General features: G+C 43.5%; 1 protein-coding gene across 2 annotated transcripts in view; it reads right to left on the reverse strand.

Annotated features, from left to right (window-relative positions):
- LOC138487932 (ICOS ligand-like) overlaps window positions 1-19,010 on the reverse strand; it is a 384,713-nt gene that overhangs the window by 108,735 nt on the left and 256,968 nt on the right. For both annotated transcript variants that reach the window (XM_069614565.1, XM_069614564.1), the window contains exon 4: window positions 5,434-5,709. In XM_069614565.1, the coding sequence (XP_069470666.1) occupies window positions 5,434-5,709 (276 nt within the window). The remainder of the gene's footprint in view (window positions 1-5,433; window positions 5,710-19,010) is intronic.

The raw sequence follows: 19,010 nt of genomic DNA on the forward strand, positions 1-19,010 counted from the left end.
AAGGGCAGACAGATTGCCTTTGCCAATGCTTGCTTTTGTAGATCTCCCTTGACAGACAATTCCCAGTGCACCCAATTCATAATATAAACCAGATTGTCAAATGTGCTGTTTGCACTTCAGCCTAACCAACACATCATATGCATGCTCCAGAAATCAGCTAGACCTCATGTCCATACCCATGGCATTCTGCTTAGATTGTACTTTGCTACTTTCTATCTGTTATTCATGTTATAATTTCACAGAAGATGGATTACAAAGAGTTACATGAAAATAAGTGTGTCCAGGAGCACTGCCGATAGTCATAAGTGACAAAATGATATACACTGTCTTGCAAAAGGCACACCTCTGTAAGCAAATACATTGCCCCACAATGCACAGCTTCTCTCCTTACAACGTGTTGATAGTGCAGCAGCTAAGACTTGTCGCACTGAAGGGAAATGCGCAATGGATCAGCAAAATGATCACGGATCTGATGCATAACATTGGTCGGTGTGTTTCCAAGACGACATCTGTGAAAATACTGCTTTATTCACGATGTTATGGGAATGTAGAGATGGCATAGTAGTTTCTATCAAAGGCAAGGTCGCCTTCTGGCAAGTACCGGAGTACTGTGCTTATCAGACTATTGAAACATTTCATTCCTCTTTAGGTAGCAACAGGTCGGAGAGAAAAGCTCTCCAAAGTCACCGTTTCATGTCAGAAACCCAGAACGCCAGGTTAATGCGAGCTATACATGTTATGAGTCCCACGTGCTTTTTTACTGTGAAAAATTGTCATGTCCGATGTCTCAGAACTAGAAATGAATGAACTATCAACACAACGAAACATTATTGGGGTAACTTTTTACACAGGACTCATGCTCTCCGGCAGCTTTCTACTACTCTAAATAACAGGTGTTTCCTTTAACCATCTGGGTTTTACTCGTTTTATCAACCTCAGTAGAATGAAACACTGAGCTAGCCTTCAGGAAACTTAAACCGGCCATGTGCAGTGTGTACTTAGATTTCTGTAGCAAGTGTATTAAACCACTTTAAACTATCTCACTAACTTTATGCGGGGGGGGGGGGGGGGGTAGGAGGGCCAAGATAAGGGAGCAGGCTCATGGCTTTTATAAACAAACACTGTTTTTATCTTTGGGATAAATGATGTAGGGCATTTAGAAAAGACACTAGGTGGCATTTTTCTGAACACGTGAGACGCATAGTCTGGTGGGTAGGGGGTGATCACTGAGGCCTCTTAAGTCTTAAGCGGGAATATGCTGCCAGCCTAGTAAATAGGTGACCACCCTGCACCCTGGTGCAGTCAGGAATAAAATATAGTCAACTCCCGGTCGACGCTAACTTTATGTTGAACAAAACTTTGATTAAGCTTCTTGGAGGAGGAAATCACCTGCATGGGTGAGTTTGGCAAAAGTCATTTTAGCCTTGACCACATTGTGTAAGAATCACCTCTTATGGGCGACAGGGAGATTGCAGTCTTCATGCCCAATAAATCCTGAAAATTTTGTTAGTTTATTCAAGTATTCCCGCCTGGGTTTTTCAGGGCTCTGCCAGGCGCCCTTTATATAATTCAATAAATCCTTGGTGACAGATGACACAGATCTCTGTTTCCATTCAATTCTTGGTCTTTCCGTAATGATCGACTTTAGGTAACATTGTCTTTCAGTCTCAGTACTCAACGCTGGCCTTTCATGACTTGTCACAAGTAAGCACAAGTGTGTGTGCCCATTCGCTCTCTCTTTATTTCAAGCTTTATTTGGGGGGGTTCATGGAATATTTAGCATGTACCCATGGACACATCTACTACTTCCCTTGATCCTTAGTGGTGGAGGAAGGTTGTTCATCAGTGCACCCGTTTTTTAAATGATGGTATTCATGATCATAGCAAGAAGGACGGCTTTACAGCAAACCTTGCATTTTGCGATGCAAGGTTGCAAACAAAATTCTTCTTTTGCCTGTTTCCAAGGTAGAAAGTTCCCAGGCACTTGCCAATGGCTTTTATTAAAATTGGGGTTAGAGGTGGGATTGAAGGGTTGGTCTTCTAAAGTTACTACCAAAATAATCTCTCTAGGAGATCAAATTGAATTGTGTCCCTTTTTCTGATGCTTTCAAATAAAATCTCTAAATTCTAGATCAACAATAAAACCTGGAAAGCAAAGGTTACAAAATAAGCAGAACATTTGCCAGATCGTGTATGTTGTAAGATTTAACACAGACATCGTGTGTTCGAAAGTGTTATCTCCATTGACATTATGGCTACCTGCTAGGTCGTTACATATACTATATAACAGTGGAAGAGAGAAAGGAGGAGGGGAAATGCAGAATAGACACTTGAATGCAATTTAGTTATTTACACGTGATTACGTACGGATATAGCAAGCAATGTTTCTATAGAGAAAAGCTTAGAATGTTCACTAGACCATTACAACAAATACCTCCAGCTCCCAGTACTGATTGTTTTCCTTTTCCCTCCATGCAACACAAATGCTCTTTGTCCAAGATCACTGCAATAAACTCCCCCACCTTCCATTGCTGATTGCTTTCTTTTCATCACCTTGGAACACTTGAGCTCTAATGACATTGTTTTCCCAAAATCACAAGCCTGCACACAACAACAACAAATTCCCACAGCAACCACAAGTGCTGTTTGTTCTCCTCTGAATGAAATACAAAAGCATATGATATGTACTGTTCTCCCAGGGTCACAAGCTTGTAAGTGTCTCTATTATCAAGCATGTGCCACCTGCTCTGAAATCTCTGAGATTACTGAGATACTTTACTGTCATGCTACTTCAGACATAATATGTTATGCTATGCCTGGATGTGATGTTTGTTCCCCCAAATATGTATGGAATGAGACTGAAGTGAAGGTCTCATAGATGGGGATTCTGGGGGAATGTCTGGAATTAAAAATGTTATGTACTCCCCTAGCACACTGCTGCATTGCTGCATTATCATATTGAGTAGGTACTACTAACTGCCATGTTTAAACAACCGTTTCTTGCCAATGCAAGGCAAGGCTTTAGCCTTTACTGTGCATGCCCTTGCGATTAATGCTCTGCGCCTAGAGTGTAGCTAAGCTCGCCCTCACATCTCTCGCTTCTGACATGTTTGCCTTTAGGCATACGTAAGCAAGTTTTAGGCTCCCACTTTATTCGGAAAAGCGGCTTTATTAGACGGAAGCCATCATACTGTAAGCATGCTTGCCTGCCACAGACTGTTAATCTTTCAGGAGTATATTCAGCTGCACTAAGTGTATCACTTTATGCTGTTCTTTCTGATAAGATGTGAGAACGCTGCTGATATCAAAGACTTGTATAGTGGGGCTTTGTTGACAGCTTCTTACGTTGTTTCAGTATAATTCATTGCCCTATCTAGACCTCCCTACCATTCAAATGCATGTGTTACTTTCTGAATAAGAGAACGGTGCACAAAGGGAGGGGTCTCACTTGCATGGAAGTCTCGTACTGTTGTTAGTTTGTTTTGTCCTGTTGCTTGCTTTCTACTAATAAAAATGTTCACCAATCCACCGGAATAGTCAGTGATCATTTTTCCACAACAACAGGGTACCTGTCCCTGAATGAGACAAGTTCAGAGTGAGTTGGCTCTGTTTTTATAGCCTGACTCCTCCTCATCCAGTTGGCTGCGGATTGCTGGAAAATCCTGCTTACAGGATTGGCTGGCAGGTTGTTCCACTCTGGTCCTCTTGTGATAGGTTCTCTCTTCCGATTGCCAGTTGGACTTCTGTTGTTTTAATCATTAATTCACTTTCTTTATTTCCTTTATTTATTCTTCTTTATCCTGGGCCTCGTTTTAAATATTATGTGTCCAATCCTTTGGCTCGGGTTCTTTTTTTTATTAATTTAGGTACACCCTTACATTCCCCTAATATCCCCTATGGGAATTCAAACCCGGGTCCTCCCAGAGGTTCTATGGTGTTGCAAACATCATGCACTTGTGTTGGTGCTGCAGAAGGAAAAGACTAGGGTCTTTCCTCTGATGTACTGCAGCACTTCACCAGGATCTCTCCACTTCTTTCCTGCCGCTTACAGCATGCCGCTGTAAGGACTCGGGGAGTTCAATTCCCAGCACACCACGGGGTTGACACCTTGCAGTCCCTCTTTGTAGTGTGAGCCGCGCCACTGCTTTGTCGTCTTTCCTGGCGTCCTTCATTAGCCGGCATGGATGTCACCGCTGCCAGATAGCCACAGGTACATCTACCGAGGGAGTCGCAGCACCGCGGTTCATCACACTTCACAACAATTCAAAATTGATTTAACATCAAAGAAAGATAGCAGAGAGTGAACTGGAATGAGCGAGGCAAGGTTATTGTAAGATGAACAGTCCCTTCATAGTTTAAATGCCATCTTAACAACGTAACAACCATAAATTAAAATAATTATTTGAATAACAGAGAACTATCACAAGCTGCTTTAATAAACGAGTGGATGCAAATCATCACACTACCTTGCAAAAACCCTACTCTGTAACAGAAAATGTACCCCAATTGCATAATGCAGTGATGAATTCACTATAATGCATCATTATATGCGACAGATCAAGGCTGTCACAGACAATGAAAATCCACACTGTGTACCCTGAGTAGAAATATTATCACAGAGCTGGTACGCACAAGTAAACAATAACAATTTTGGAGTGTCCTACCATTGGAAGATGGTGCTCATAGAAATACTGCTCTAGGTAAGATGCACTGGCCCAATGACTGACACACTGCATCACAGAGCAGATGATTATTATGCATTGTGGTCCAGCTTATTATTTTATCTAGTCATGCTGTACTGCAGCACAAAAGGGGAAAAACATGTACCAAGCTGCAAGGAAATACAATAACCCCTTAAAAGCAATATTCAACAACTGTCTTTCCGACGTATGCAGTTAGACTTGCTTCTCTTGGCTCTATAACTGAGCTTTCACCAAGAGGCATTCTTTCTGCATCATGTAGCAGTTGATTGAAACAAGTGCTTGAAGACAAAATGCTTCAAGAGCCCTGCCAGAGAGCTAAAGTGCTCTGTAGCAAGACCCAAAAAACTGTAAAAAGACACTAAAGTATACAAATGTCTCAAAATGTGCAAACAGAGAGGACTATCTCTAATGAACATGCATTGTTGAAAGAAACAAGTGTACAAAACAAATTATGTCTACAGACAATGCATCAAGCTACAAAATGGCAAATAAGTGGCACTAGTTTAGATGCCATTTTCTCTTATTGTTATGCATTGTGCTTTGTTTGTAGGATCAACCCTAGAAGGACAAAGGAATTTAGTAAAATAAAAAAATAAAAATAACAACATCTCATTTTTATATAGCATTTCTTGGCTTCTAAGTGATGCAATATCAAGTAATTTGCAATTTTGTGGTTCCTCTTTAATACTAACCACTACTTGAGTAAAAGACATCAAAAGCTGTCACTTACATGGAGGAGAGGTCTGATTCTCCATCAGGACTGCATTTTCTACAAGGCAGCTTATGTTCCTCGCTGAAGTTGAGTTGATCTTCAGACGGCTCCTCACACTGTATAGCTGGGTGTCCGGGTCTATCTCGTGAACCGTCTCTGACAGTGAAGGATCCAAAACCTGACCATCATCATTGTTGATCCAGTACATCTTTGGCTCAGGGTAGCCATTACTTGAGAGACAGCTAAGAAATGTGCTTGTCTCTATCTTGGTCAGGCACGGAGTGGTGAAACGAGCTGCAACGGCATGACAATGGGAAAAGACACCAACTTCTTAATGGGTAAACAATGTTATATAACAGGTCCAAGAAATCCCAGCATATCAGCCCCTACAATCACAAGCTGTGCTCATCCGCACACAGGGCAGAAAAACAAACCCTTCAGAAGATCTATGACCTTCTTCATATGACCAGTCAACAACAAAAATTACAGCAAGAGATTAAGGAAGGCCAACTTCACTTAAGCACTTAGTTGAGAAAATCATAGCACGGGAAGCAACTGTATTTTAAGCAAACGTGGAAAAACTTCGAAAGTAGTTCTGCAAGCAGAGACGAAAATTATCTTGTGGTAAAAAAGTATGGAGAAAAATGAAAAATGTAACGCCCTGTGGGAAACCATGGGAAGGAAAGCAAAGATGATTGTGCAAATCAAGCACTAAGATCATCAGAGAAATAAGGGCAGCCCATTCAATGAATTTGCTACTGGGGAGGGATATAGCCAATCAGGTTACTTGGATCACTGGCTGAATTTACAGATACAAGCCCGCATTCCAAGCAACCTGGTGGCTGCTGCCCCACCCCGCAATCTTACCCCCACCCTCCTGGTCCCAACCCTCCCCACGCCCCTACCCCACTCACTTTATTGATTTTGGCTGCAGTGGCTCCAGCCTCCCGAGCCACCATGGAAATGGAAGAGGGGCTCCTCTTGGAGCCCCTTCTTCCAGCTCTATGGTGGCCATCTTGATTAAGTATTTTGTATGAATGAATGGGGCGCCTCTTTCATTTTGGAAAATGCAAGCCTGCAATGAAGACCAATCAGTATGTTGTATCAGCAATAACATTTAAATGGAATCTAATATGTACATGTTATTTTTTTTGCAATTTGTGTACTATTCTTCACAAACGGTTTTTACTGCCACTATTCAGATTATTACATTTTTGACAATGCCGTGTGGCATACGTCTACCTAGTGCAGGTCCACAGACCTAGTGTCTGTTGGGTTTTGGAACAATTCTCAAACGAAGATGCGTAGTGTATTATTTATTATTCCTGTTGTATTATGATGTTTGTTTTTTTATGTAGATTTGCCATCATCAGAGAATGTTGAAGATGAAAATGTTGAATTCTAAACGTTTGTTTTCGAAATAAGCACCCGACTGCCAAATGGTTCTACACCCTGCTCTGGCACCCCCTTTCTTATCTTTTGGCAGCACATTTCACTGTGTGCCGCCGAGTCTCTGCAGTGCCAGTTCCCTTCACTTCCGTGGATGGTAACCGGCGCTGCAGGTCCTTTTCTTTCCGTATTTTTCTCAAATCTTTGTTGTTTTGGATGAGGGAGACACCCCGCCACTCCCGAGTCCATTATAGCGAACAAGGGTGCAGGGGACACCCCCACAACCCGCGCTTCCCTTGTTCGCTATAATGAAAACCGAATGGTTAAAATGTTCATCATTTTCGGCTGTACGTAATTTTGGCACAGACGAAATCCAAACATTTCAACCATTCGTTTTTTTATTTATGACATTTTTAGTCAATACCAGCATGGAATGGACACAAAGCACAGAGGCTAAACTGCCTAAGCCATGGCCGAAAGGTGGGACCTTCTCCAAACGTGTGCAGCGACCATTACACGCTGTAAGGAACTCATGGTGGCAACAGAAGACAGACAGAAGTGATCACAGTTCAAGGGTGTTTGTTAAACTGCAAAAGTGGTTGAGATAAATGCCTAATCTAAACCTAAATCTAAGATGGGAGCAAGTGTTGACCATCAAATGAAAATAAGGCAGTCCTAGTGGCGTTGTGCCAAATGAAAGGGCCTATACTAAGAAAAACCTATCGCTGATCCTTACGCTAATTACAAAACGAGTGTGGAATAGGATTCATGAGAAAGAAAGAAAGAAGTCTTCAAAAATAATATATCAGGATGCAGTCAGCCTCTTGATATTCACCGCCTTTCTCCTGCTGTTGAACTGCCATGCCTGGATAGCTCTCTCGTTGTGCGGTTTGCCTTCCTCATAGTCTGCTTTCGTGCTCTGCCTTTTATCCTTGTGGAGAAGGGAAACGGCTGTCAGGTGTGTGCGATTCCGGTCAATTGCCTGACCGTGCCTGACCCATGCATTGGGAGATGTTAGGTAAATGGCTCAGGTGTTAGTCCATTGTTTGTGTTGTGCGAAAGCGTCAATGTCGGAAAAGGGGGGTACAGTGTTTCTGAATATCCTGCGTGGTAGGTGGGAGAAAGGCTGTAAAAAAAAGAAGGGGGATACCACGTCTCACCCATCTGTGTCCCACTTCCACTCCCCAAGGACGCCCGATCTAGGTGATCCTCCCTCACTGGTCCACCCCCAAGAACTGGATCCAATAGCAATGGTCATGTCCTGACCACCTGGATGACAGATCCCCGGGACTAGCTAGGGAGACACCTTCACATTTCTCACAATGTGCATATACACGAGGACTACAAGGGGAATAAATTGAATAATTAAACGACTATATTTGAACTGTGGAAAATGTTCCAGGACGATGGAGGGGATGTGCTGCGGCATCACTGGATGCTGAACCAACAGGATTCAGTGGGTGAAAACCCCTCTACCCTTGCCCCTCCTCCTCCTGAACCCTGAAAGCACAGGCGCAGCAGCAGGGATCCAGGGAATATATCTAGCGAGGGAAATGAGAGCAGCAGCAGGGCGCACAAATCCAATATTTTCACCTCCAGCATACAGCAGGAGGGAAGTGCAGAACAAGACCGGACATGTGGTCGAGGAAGCTGAAGGTGCGGGAGCTGAAAAAAGAGAGCGCAGAGAGATCCAGGCGTGCATAAAAGAGAGTGACAGGGGGATGGAAGGGAAACAGGAAGGACCAGAGAATATAGTATCAAACAAGTGGGTAGGCGGACAAACATTGCTTAAACTGAGCGGGAAGACAGTGGGAGAAGTGGGACGTCTGAATAAGGAAATAATGGGATGTAGGGAAACGGGTGAAGCAAGGGAATAGGCAGAGATAATGGAAGAAGTAGAGAGATGAGAGAGGGAGGAAAAGGAGGAACGCAAGAGAGTATGAAGGGAGAAACAGTAGGCAGAAGTGCGAGAGCGCGAACAGCGAGAGATGCAGAGACAGAGAGAGCTTGAGGATATGGTGAGAAAAAGGGCAGAAGAAGAGAGGGAAAAGCAAGTGCAGATAAAGAGGAAGCAAAGGAGATTGGAAGTGGAACAGCTCCTTAGAGAACGACAGTGGAGGGAAGAGGATGAGCATGCTGTGAGGGAAGTGCGAATGAAGTTGGTTGTAGCATGTTTTTGTGACAAGGAGGAGAGAGAGGAGCAAGGAGAGCGAGATGGTGGCAGGAGATATGATAGGGCAGCAACGCTGCCGGACAGAGACAATATTGGGTCCTCCATGAGGGGCAGTGCAGGAGCATGAATGACCTAGAAGAAGGGCAACAGGGAGGCGCAGCACTAAGAAGGCTAAGCTTCCAAGATAATATCAACAGCGATAGTGAAGATACAAGGTCGGATGTTGACTTAGTAAGGAGTGAAGACTAGGAAGTGGGGTGACCTACCCATCGGTCTACAGGGAAGAGCCCAGACTGAGGCACAATGTGTGAACCCGACAAAGATATGGGTGGAGTGCGGGTTGACAAGGATGCAAGGGGACGTCACTCTAGGGCTACTTTGTGCAGCACAGATACCGTTACTCCATATATGCAGAGGCTCAGGGACCTTCCAGCATGGAGGAGGGGAGATTTGGCGAGGGCATTCACAGCCTCCAAAAGACACTGGAAGAGAGGGTGAGAAGATCAGACTGACAATACCCACTATTGGAGAAGGGAGGGGGGCAACTTCAATACATACCATGGCAACAGATTGACAAAGAAAAATTGAGCTGCAAGTTACCCTTGTTGACCGCGGGTGCAGGGAAATGCAAATATAAGATGGAAAGGCTAACAGCAGACACAACACTAGCAGTGGGGGATATGAAAAGTTTACTCTCAGCGATTCTCAGGGAGGTTGCTGATAGCGTATGGAAAGGGGCCAGCTACCCAGGAGTAACTGCCCAGAACACAGCGCATGACATTTCACTGCTTAATAACTGCAAGGTGGCTGTGTTGTGTGCTATACGAGTACAGTACCCAGATACCTTAGACATTAGCGCGATTATGGCGTGCAAAATGGGGGAAGATGAAGACCACTTGCAGTACGTTTCAAGCTATTCAAGAGAAATGAAGACTTGAAATGCAAGAACCGTGGGACAAGGACTATTTTATCATATATTATGTCAAGGGTTGCCGGAGCAGGGGCAAAGCAAACTCAAGAAGTTAGTGAAGATGGAAGCCAAACCATGGTCTGAAATTCAGCTCACTATAGTACACTATTGTAGGCTAATGCAAGAAAATGCAAAAAAGAAGTGCGAGGAAAGAAAGTAGAACGAGGCAAAGTTAGTGCAGAAGAAGTTGGCAAAATACATAATGGAAGCAGCAATGCTGAAGAGCAAAGAAGGACAAGGTACCCTCAATGTGCAGTACGGGTCGCAGCCCACCGGGGGAGGTTTCACGGGGTGGGCTGCTGCGTATCACAGGTCCAGAGGAAGAGGGGGACCACCTAGAGGCTGAGGATATGGACACATGATACAGCACGGCCAAGAGAGATTTTTGGGAGGTTATCAGAGTCCAACGGGTGGATCACCCCTGTGTTGTGTATGTGGACAAATAGGGCACATTTCCAGGGTGTGTAGAAGCAGGGGGAATGCAGCAGAATGGGGGATGCAATATCAGCCCACATATCAGGGAGAACAGACTGAGTCCCATGCTCAGGACCAAACACAACGACGAGTTCAGACATCGGACGCATCCCCGCAGGCATACCAGTCCATGACACGCACACAGCCATACTCACAGGCACCACCTGCACTAGAGATGCAGAATAATTTTCAAGCACCATAAATTGCACAGCAAAACAGCGGGACACTGGCATGCATGGACTGCATGGGAATGACTCCCATTCGGAAATTGGGTGGGGTGAGTGTGATGGGGGCAATTTCCTTAAGAAAATAAATGTCTGGTATAAATCTATACCAGACCTGGTGACGCCAATTGGGGGTAGAAAATACTACCATGTGTAAATGCTACAATAACTCATATTGTCAATATTCAAATATTTCAGCAACAGAATTACAGAAAACATAGATAATCTAATCTTTTTTTTAGTCTTCTTATATTTTGTAGAGGCACAGAGGCCAACTTTGCCGATGCATTTCGGACTCATGTCCATCATCAGGGCAAATTCTGGTGTCTCTGTTTGAATTCAAAGAAGAAATCTGGATGGTGATACAGGTTCGCTACAAGTCACAATGGGGGAACCTCTATGTTCCTGTAATGGCGTGACTGTGCATCTACACGTTCCAGCTGGTCATGGAGACCGATCTGGTTGATAGTTGGTCCGTTCTCACAGTAATAGGTGAAGTATAATATCAGTGCCAGAAAGGTAGGTAACCCATTCACAGGGAACGGAATGTCATTATACCCATAATAGGACAGCCCAGAGACAAACCTGAAGTGTTCCCTCCTATCGATTACACTCAGCTGGGCAGCGGAACCATGTAAAGGTTTGACGATAGGTGACAAGACCTTCTCCTTTCTTGTAGACACAGGGGTGACTAGATCCTACATCCAGGATGGATGGTATCCAAAGCCAGGCGATGGCATGAATAGGCAAAGATTTTCTGTGGCGACGGAATTTGGTTCCATTTACAGACAATCTTACACTTTCTATGGGGGAGCATGACTTAGCTCTACACATGTTGTATTCCCGACAGACACCAGTAAACATAATGGGAAGAGACATTATGAGCAAACTCAACGTGACCATCTCATTCACTGACCAAGGGATAGTGTGTTCCACACCTGGGATTCACGTCCTAAACGTGAGGGAAATTTTCCATGCCTATCGCGGATGCACAGTACAGAGGGGGGTGCCAGCAGATGGAGAGCTATTCCAATATGGAGTAGAGGTAATAATAGCATGGCTCCCGGGGATCGAGGAAAAAGTATGATGCCTTCCAAATGAGTACCTGTTTAGACCAGAACTACAATTAGACGAGCAAGAGGGGACAGTGATCGCACTAGAACTAGAAGTGTGATTGCAGTGGGAGAAGGGTACACGCTGACTACCGTCACTGACGAAGAATTGTTCAAATACAACCGCTCAAATCACGAGATGGTGTTCGACATTAGCATTACATATTGGGTGAAAATACACTACAGAGAGGTACCACAGAGAATGGCGATGATGCTACAAGCACCACTGTTATTTCTCAATAAAGACTTGGCTAAGGTCCCCAGTGTCTTATGGACCACAAGTCGCTATGACGTGGGACTTTTGAAGGGAATAGAAGCAGTATTGATACAAAACTTAAGCCAGGAGCCATTCTACCAAGAGCAAAGCATTACACTCTATCGAGGGAGACAGCTGTGGGCATTTACGAGACCATTGCAGCCCTAGTTAAGCAAGGCATTTTAATACCCTAAGAGTCACCGTGCAACACGGCGGTGTACCATGTGAAAAAGGCACAAGGGGGGTTGTGGCATTTTATACAGGATTTGCACCCTTTGAACCATATTTTCGAGGCAGAATTTCCTCTAGTTCTGAACCCAGAAACAATTCTGTGAAGCATTCCTACGGAAGCTACCCACTTCATGGTTATAGATTTGAAGAATGATTTATTTTCTATACCACTCCATCCAGACACCCAAGAGTTAACATTGTTCCTATATAGAAATAAGAAATGGAAACACACTAGCCTCCCACAATGGTACTCTGAGTTCCCTTCCATACTCAACAGGGTCCTCCAGATGGACTTATGCAATGTACAGTTAGAAAGTGTTCTATACATTACGTAGACAACATCTTGATCTGCAGCAAAACAGAAACACAGTGTAGAAATTATTCTGTGTACATGTTGACTGTACTAGCACAGAAGGGGTACAAGGTAGACAAGGCCAAAATACAATATTGTCAGAAGGAAGTGTTATATATTGGGCAACTGATATCGCAAGAGGGGTGGAAGGTGACACCAGAAAGAGCAGAGGCAATATGCAAGACCCCACAACCCATGACCATAAGGCAAATGCAGCAGTTTCTAGGCTTCTGTAATCACTGCAGAGCATGGTTATTCGACTACAGCACATATGCGAGACCCTTGTTTAGAGCACTGAAAAAAGCCCAAAGAGGGGAGGGTACATTACAATGGACAGAAGAGATGACCAAGGCATTTGTATAGCTGAAAAGAGCAATATGCACAGCTCCAGTGTTAGGGATCAAGATGAATTGTACTTATTTTCACATTCCAACGGAGCAGTAATGACTGCAGTACTGATGCAGAAAACGACCATGGGTCACAAACTATTAGCATATTACAGGAGGAAATTAGACCCAGTGATGAGGACACTACTCGTGTGAGCGGGCACTATTTTTGCAGTGGAGATATCAGCGAGTATTATCATGGGATGCAGCACCACTCGTTTTGTGGACCATGCTCTCTTCGCAATACTAGAACAACCCAAAAGTGCATTGACCACACAAAGACTTCGGGATATGAGGTGATACTGTCAAAACCAGCTATATAGGTAGTGAGGTGTCAACTTGTGAGCCCGGCGACATTCGTCGCCGAGCACATAGAGGAGGATGACTGCGTAGACATCTGCACCGCAAACATAGAAAACCATGACGACATCCCAAAGGTAAAGGAGAACTCACTTGAGTGCTTCATTACCCTAGAATATGCATTGTGTAGGAACAGTTATTCCTTATTGCAATAGAACAACATTGCAACCACCGAGCTTAAAATAATAAGTACTAACAACAAAATAATTCATTTTAAGCTCATTTAAGGTGGTTATCAATATCTTCAAGGCTTCACAAGGATCCGAAGTGGAGTAATGAATGCCATTATTAAATGTGTGATAATGCTTACTTGTGTCATCTTTTCGCTTGGTATTTTTGCCCTTATTTTTGGCAAATGTCTTTTATCATAGAAAATAAAGCTGTGACCCCTACTAACAGTATAGCTTTGGGTGAGTTGGGTGAATTAAATTAGTTAGTGTGCTCTACCCCTCATGGTTACTGGTTCCTGTAGTTCTTGACTGTTCCAATAGTTATGGGATTCAATAGCTGCATGGCTACATTGGGACTGGTATCCATCGACCAGTCCAGGGATCAGAAATGTGTTTTGTAAGTTCTATGTAAGCCTGTGCGTTTTTTTATATACACTCTTCACCTTAAGCGTATTTGATTACAATACTTTGTTTTTTACAAATTCTCTCATTCCTTTCAATTGTGTGCCTAAATTTTAAGGTGGTGCCAAAATACCTCTGCTAGGAGGCACGTGCAGAAGTTTCACCCTTCCTTGGGATTTTGGAAACACCTTACCTGATAACTGAGGTAAATAGTGGCATAATTGAATGACATTCGCAAGGATAATAATGATTAAAATATTGATGATATGGAATGCACAAATCCATACTAATACCTCACATTCTCCTTTCCCATCTAACTCCTCAGAACCACAGAAATGTGTCTACTCAGCATCACTAACTAGCATTGAATGGATGAAATTGTAATTGTTGTAATATGAATACAATGTCAAGCAAATGCAAATAGCACTTTGAAACATTGAAGGTTGATATGAACCAATAACTGTTTATTGAACTGTGAAATGAGTGCCTTGAAAAAGTCCAAGGAAGAGCGAACCTCATGAACGTGCCTCCCAGGGAGTTATGTTGGCACCACCTTAAAAGTTAGGCACAAAATTAAAAGGAATAATAGAATTTGTAAAAAAAAAAATATATATATATATATATATATATATATATATAGTAACCAAATACGCTTAAGGAACTGCATAAACTACAAAAGTGTTAATAACTAACAAGTTTAGAATTTAATCATTGAAAAGGCAAACCTGTGAGGAGTGTATATAAAAAAGTGCAAAGGCTTACATAGAACTTACAAAACTTCCTACTATCACTACCCCAATTTCAGCAGGTGTGACTGCCATGTCAGGTCGGGAGGTAAGCACTGCCAGACCAGTAAGGAGAGGTAGACACAGTGTTGATATAGATGTAGGAGGGGTCGATTCTTATCTCACTGATACTGCTCGAGTATCCAATAACATGTGGTACAAGCACATGACTAGAGTAGGTAAACAGACCACTGGAGAGAGCTGCTATGTCTGCTCTCTCATCCCCTATGCCATGAGTTCCTCCAGAACATTTGTGGCAACTAAAATACCACCAGCAAGAGCACAGTGCCTTATGTACCTTTCAATGTGTATCACTGAAGGAAGGTTCCAAAGGAAAAGGACAACTTTAAGATGGATGTCCAAAGCAACACTTCCCTATATGAAGACAGCTATATAAAAACACTAGACATGATGGACAGTTACTGAAAAAAAGATCAGGCTATACAATATATCACTGACGGCCCACAGAGAGGGGAGACAAAAATAATAACATGGAAAGAACTACCATGTCCTAAAAAGGGACCCATAGAAATAGTAGGAGATCTAGGTTGCTGGGAAAGACCACAGATGCTTGTATATGGCCAAGTATACACACACAGCCAAAGGATGGAAAGAGGGAGTAGTGGGAAGCAAGGCGCATTCACTCCTAACCGTTACAGTTCGTATAGTCCAAGAAGAAAATGACAAATGCCTAAAGGAATGGAAAGCAAGTGCAAAATAACTAATGTGGGTAGAGAATGAGGATGGGACCCTGCCCATAATACCACTTAAAGGGGCAGCATTATCTTTCCAGAATGACGGAGCAGTAAAGGTTGGAGAAAACAAAGAATGCAAGTAGACAGTGAAGGCTCCAGGCATGAAAGTTGGGGCAGCAGTACTAATGGATCACTATTGGGCTTGCGGAACCAAGACATACGAGAAGCAGTCACTCAACTGGGGAGGAATATGCTCACTGGCACACATCAACACACCAGCATTAGTAGTTCCACAGAAAGACATCAAAACAGATACATTCCCCAAAATTGACTCTGCCAGAAGGAAGAAGATGTCAGTAGAATTAACGGGGAGAAGAGAGGAAACTACATGTCCTCGGCGATGGAAGACTCTATGGACGACATACCTGAGCACCGACTGTTACACAGAACAGAAATGTTCTTCACGTCTATTGTTCCCACTGTACAGATATACACAAATGAAAAATGGCTCCAGATTATGTGGGTGGGAGGGAGCTAATGCAAAGCATAAAGTAAACTGTCAATGACTTCAATGCCATAAATGAAGAACTCTGAGCAGTAAAATTGATTGCCCCCCTCACAGCAATGGAAGGAGGAGTGTGCTCCAAGATTGGATCTTTTTACTGTACGTTTGTTTACGCAAATGACAAAGCCAATGGGACACTAACTGAAGCAGTTACCAACTTATCGCAAATGCATGCAAAAATAGAGGAAGAAGCAAAAGGCACATGTAAAGATGAAGGTTGGCTGCCATACATCTTCTTTTGGATACCTACATGGATGGCCAATGGACTGGAAGTGTTGCTGACAGCATTATTTTGAATACTACTGACACTGTGTGTGATCAGGATATGCATCACCCAATGCCGCAAAACGACAGAGAAAACCGTAGGAATTAAAGTATTAGGAGAAACAACTTCCGAAGAAGACAAGATAATAGTAGCCCAAAATACCCTAAGGACGCAAATAACAGAGTGTCCACTTTTCCCGAACGGAGTAGTGTTCGAGGACCACAATGAATACAATGAAAATTGGGGGAAATGGGTGTGGTGCAACCCGGAACGAGACCGCTGTTATGTGACATGGAGTTTAGATGACCATGCAAGATGTTATGGACATCTAGGAGGAGTGGCAAAGATTTGGCTCCCGACGGTAAAGGTGAGTACGTTTGGAGAAGTGGTCAACAAGTTGACCAGAGGGGAGACTGAAGAGAGGGTCCTCGGGATGGCCCCTGTGTCCCCTATGTGCATGTCAGCCCAAAGCATGAGAAACGAGAGATGACAGTTGCTGTTTGGCCAACCCCCAGGTATACTAGTATATTCCACATATGGGAACGGATATTCTCTTAGACAACCATTCAAGCCATATGCAGCCGATGTCTTCGCAGATACAGGTGCCTCATCACTGGACCAGATTGACTAATGATAAATGTCCAACCGTACTGATGTCATTAGTCACAACACGACATAGCAACGTTAGTCACAAACTCGCATCCCTGCACGAAGTGACACAGAAACACACATGCATACACAAAGAAAATACACACACCATTCTGTAGATAGAGGACCAAAACAAATATATACTGTCAGAACCCTTTCATTTTCACTGGCTAAATGCAGAAATGCAAGAAAGCAAAGTTCACCCAGAGCAACCTTGCAACTGCTTTATTGCAACTAACCATATGGAGCTACAGGAATGTATAGGGAACCTGGAAGGACTTGGGTACTACTAACCTCTAAAGAAAATAATACAATATATAAGGAAACCATAGAATGACTGCAGTGAATTCACATGAAGCCACAGGCTTCAAAACAAGGGAAGAAGAGATGAAGACTCTGCAGCCTGAAGCACAGAGCCAGTGCGCACAGCCAAGGACAAGGGCAGGTGGAAGATTCCTGACTCCCGGGGCAGGTAGTCACCTGCAAAATAACAAAATAAAATCCTTAGTAATTGCAGACCGAAAAGCTCAGTTTAATGGTCGTCACCCATGTGACTCGGCCCAGCCAAACAATGGCCAGTTATCCACAGTGGAGAGAGGAGCTGTTCCCAGCGAAGCAGAAGGGATGTGTTGTCCACCGAACATTGCGACCTGCAGCCACTCTCACAAGCTAGGTGGCTATATAAGTGGCTATATCAGTGGCAACAATGGGGACACATAATCTTTCTCATTGTCTTGAAAAGGTATACTGAGTGCTGTGAGCAGAACAGGGTCCCAGGCCTGGGGAGACCCGCTCCAGCCAATCAAGACACTGAAATCCTGGAGTGATGTGTGAGGATGCAAGGGCTAATGGTAGCCCTGTCACCCTGCAACAAATGTAATAGTTTTTGGGGAAGTCTCAGGGGAACCCACCTGACATGGGAAGACCAATCGAACAAACCCAATAGGGGATATCTATGGGTGTTATTACCTGAGCTATCCAATGTGTTTGGTTCTTAGGTTTTTTGGGAAGGGTTGGGATTTGTGACATCACTACGGAATAAAAGCTTGTAACACGGGGCCAGGAGTTGTGATTGCCAGAGATTCTGTTATCTCCTGTATGATCCCTGTCTGTTTGGAAAATAAAAGACAGTTCTAACTTGCCCCATGGCGGAGTCCTCTGTCTTTACCAGGGGAGGGTTTGATGGGCCTTGAGTACTCTGCTGAGCTGTAATTTTGTGGTGCGAACCCCCGATCCTCTGGCATACCAAACAGTGCGCTTCGTTTTACCCCTAAAAATGTATGGATTTCTAGTGAACGTGCCTCTATTTAGCACCTACTAAAAATTGGCACATTACATAGAAATCCAGTGTAAATGCTATCTGTAAAGGGTAATTTGCAGGCGGCATTAACATTTTTTACAAAATGGAATGAAAAACCAAACAGGAGAGGTGATTTCGTCCATTTTGCATCCAGGTTGACAATATAGCAAATAATGTTAACAGTGGCAGTCCCCTGAATGCAATTTGTAGTTTTTGAAAATGACCCCGTAGTAAACAGACCTACACTGGCATGATTGGATTTTGAACTGGCTCTCTTAGTAGATGCAAACTAGATGTTCTGTACCGGCTGTATAGGAGAGACTGGTATTCTACAATGTCATTATTTTGTTATGTTACTGGGATGTATACCACACACTGTTGCCATTTGCATGACACTATTGTGGATCTGAAAGGGGCAGGGCTAGGTTAGTGGGGAAAAAGGGAAAAATACTAGATAGCTTTGCTGTTGCATTAATGCATGCATGCTACAAGTACCCGGAGATCTGTGTGTGGGTGCCTTAATAGGCGTTCTATCTTGAAAGCATAGAGGCATGTGTGTCCGGAGGGTGCTTTGTATGACCGTGGTACTAAAATGCACTGGCAGAGTCGGTGGAATGTAAGTCGGTTGTACAGGAGTACTGTTCTGATGTTTCATGTCTGCTGGGAAGGGTGTTCTATTGCCATGTGTGGGGACGTATGTTATTGTTATTACCATTGTATCTGGTATGTGCAATTTAGGCGTGCTATTGAGGGGAGCAGCCAGCAGAGACTGCAACAGTCATTTTGGTTTGGGGTTCATGCCATCTTGAGGCATGTGCGCAATTTTAGAAGGGGACAA

This window comes from Ambystoma mexicanum, chromosome 9 (genome assembly GCF_040938575.1).
Source record: "Ambystoma mexicanum isolate Mex_15411 chromosome 9, UKY_AmexF1_1, whole genome shotgun sequence".
NCBI lineage: Eukaryota > Metazoa > Chordata > Amphibia > Caudata > Ambystomatidae > Ambystoma > Ambystoma mexicanum.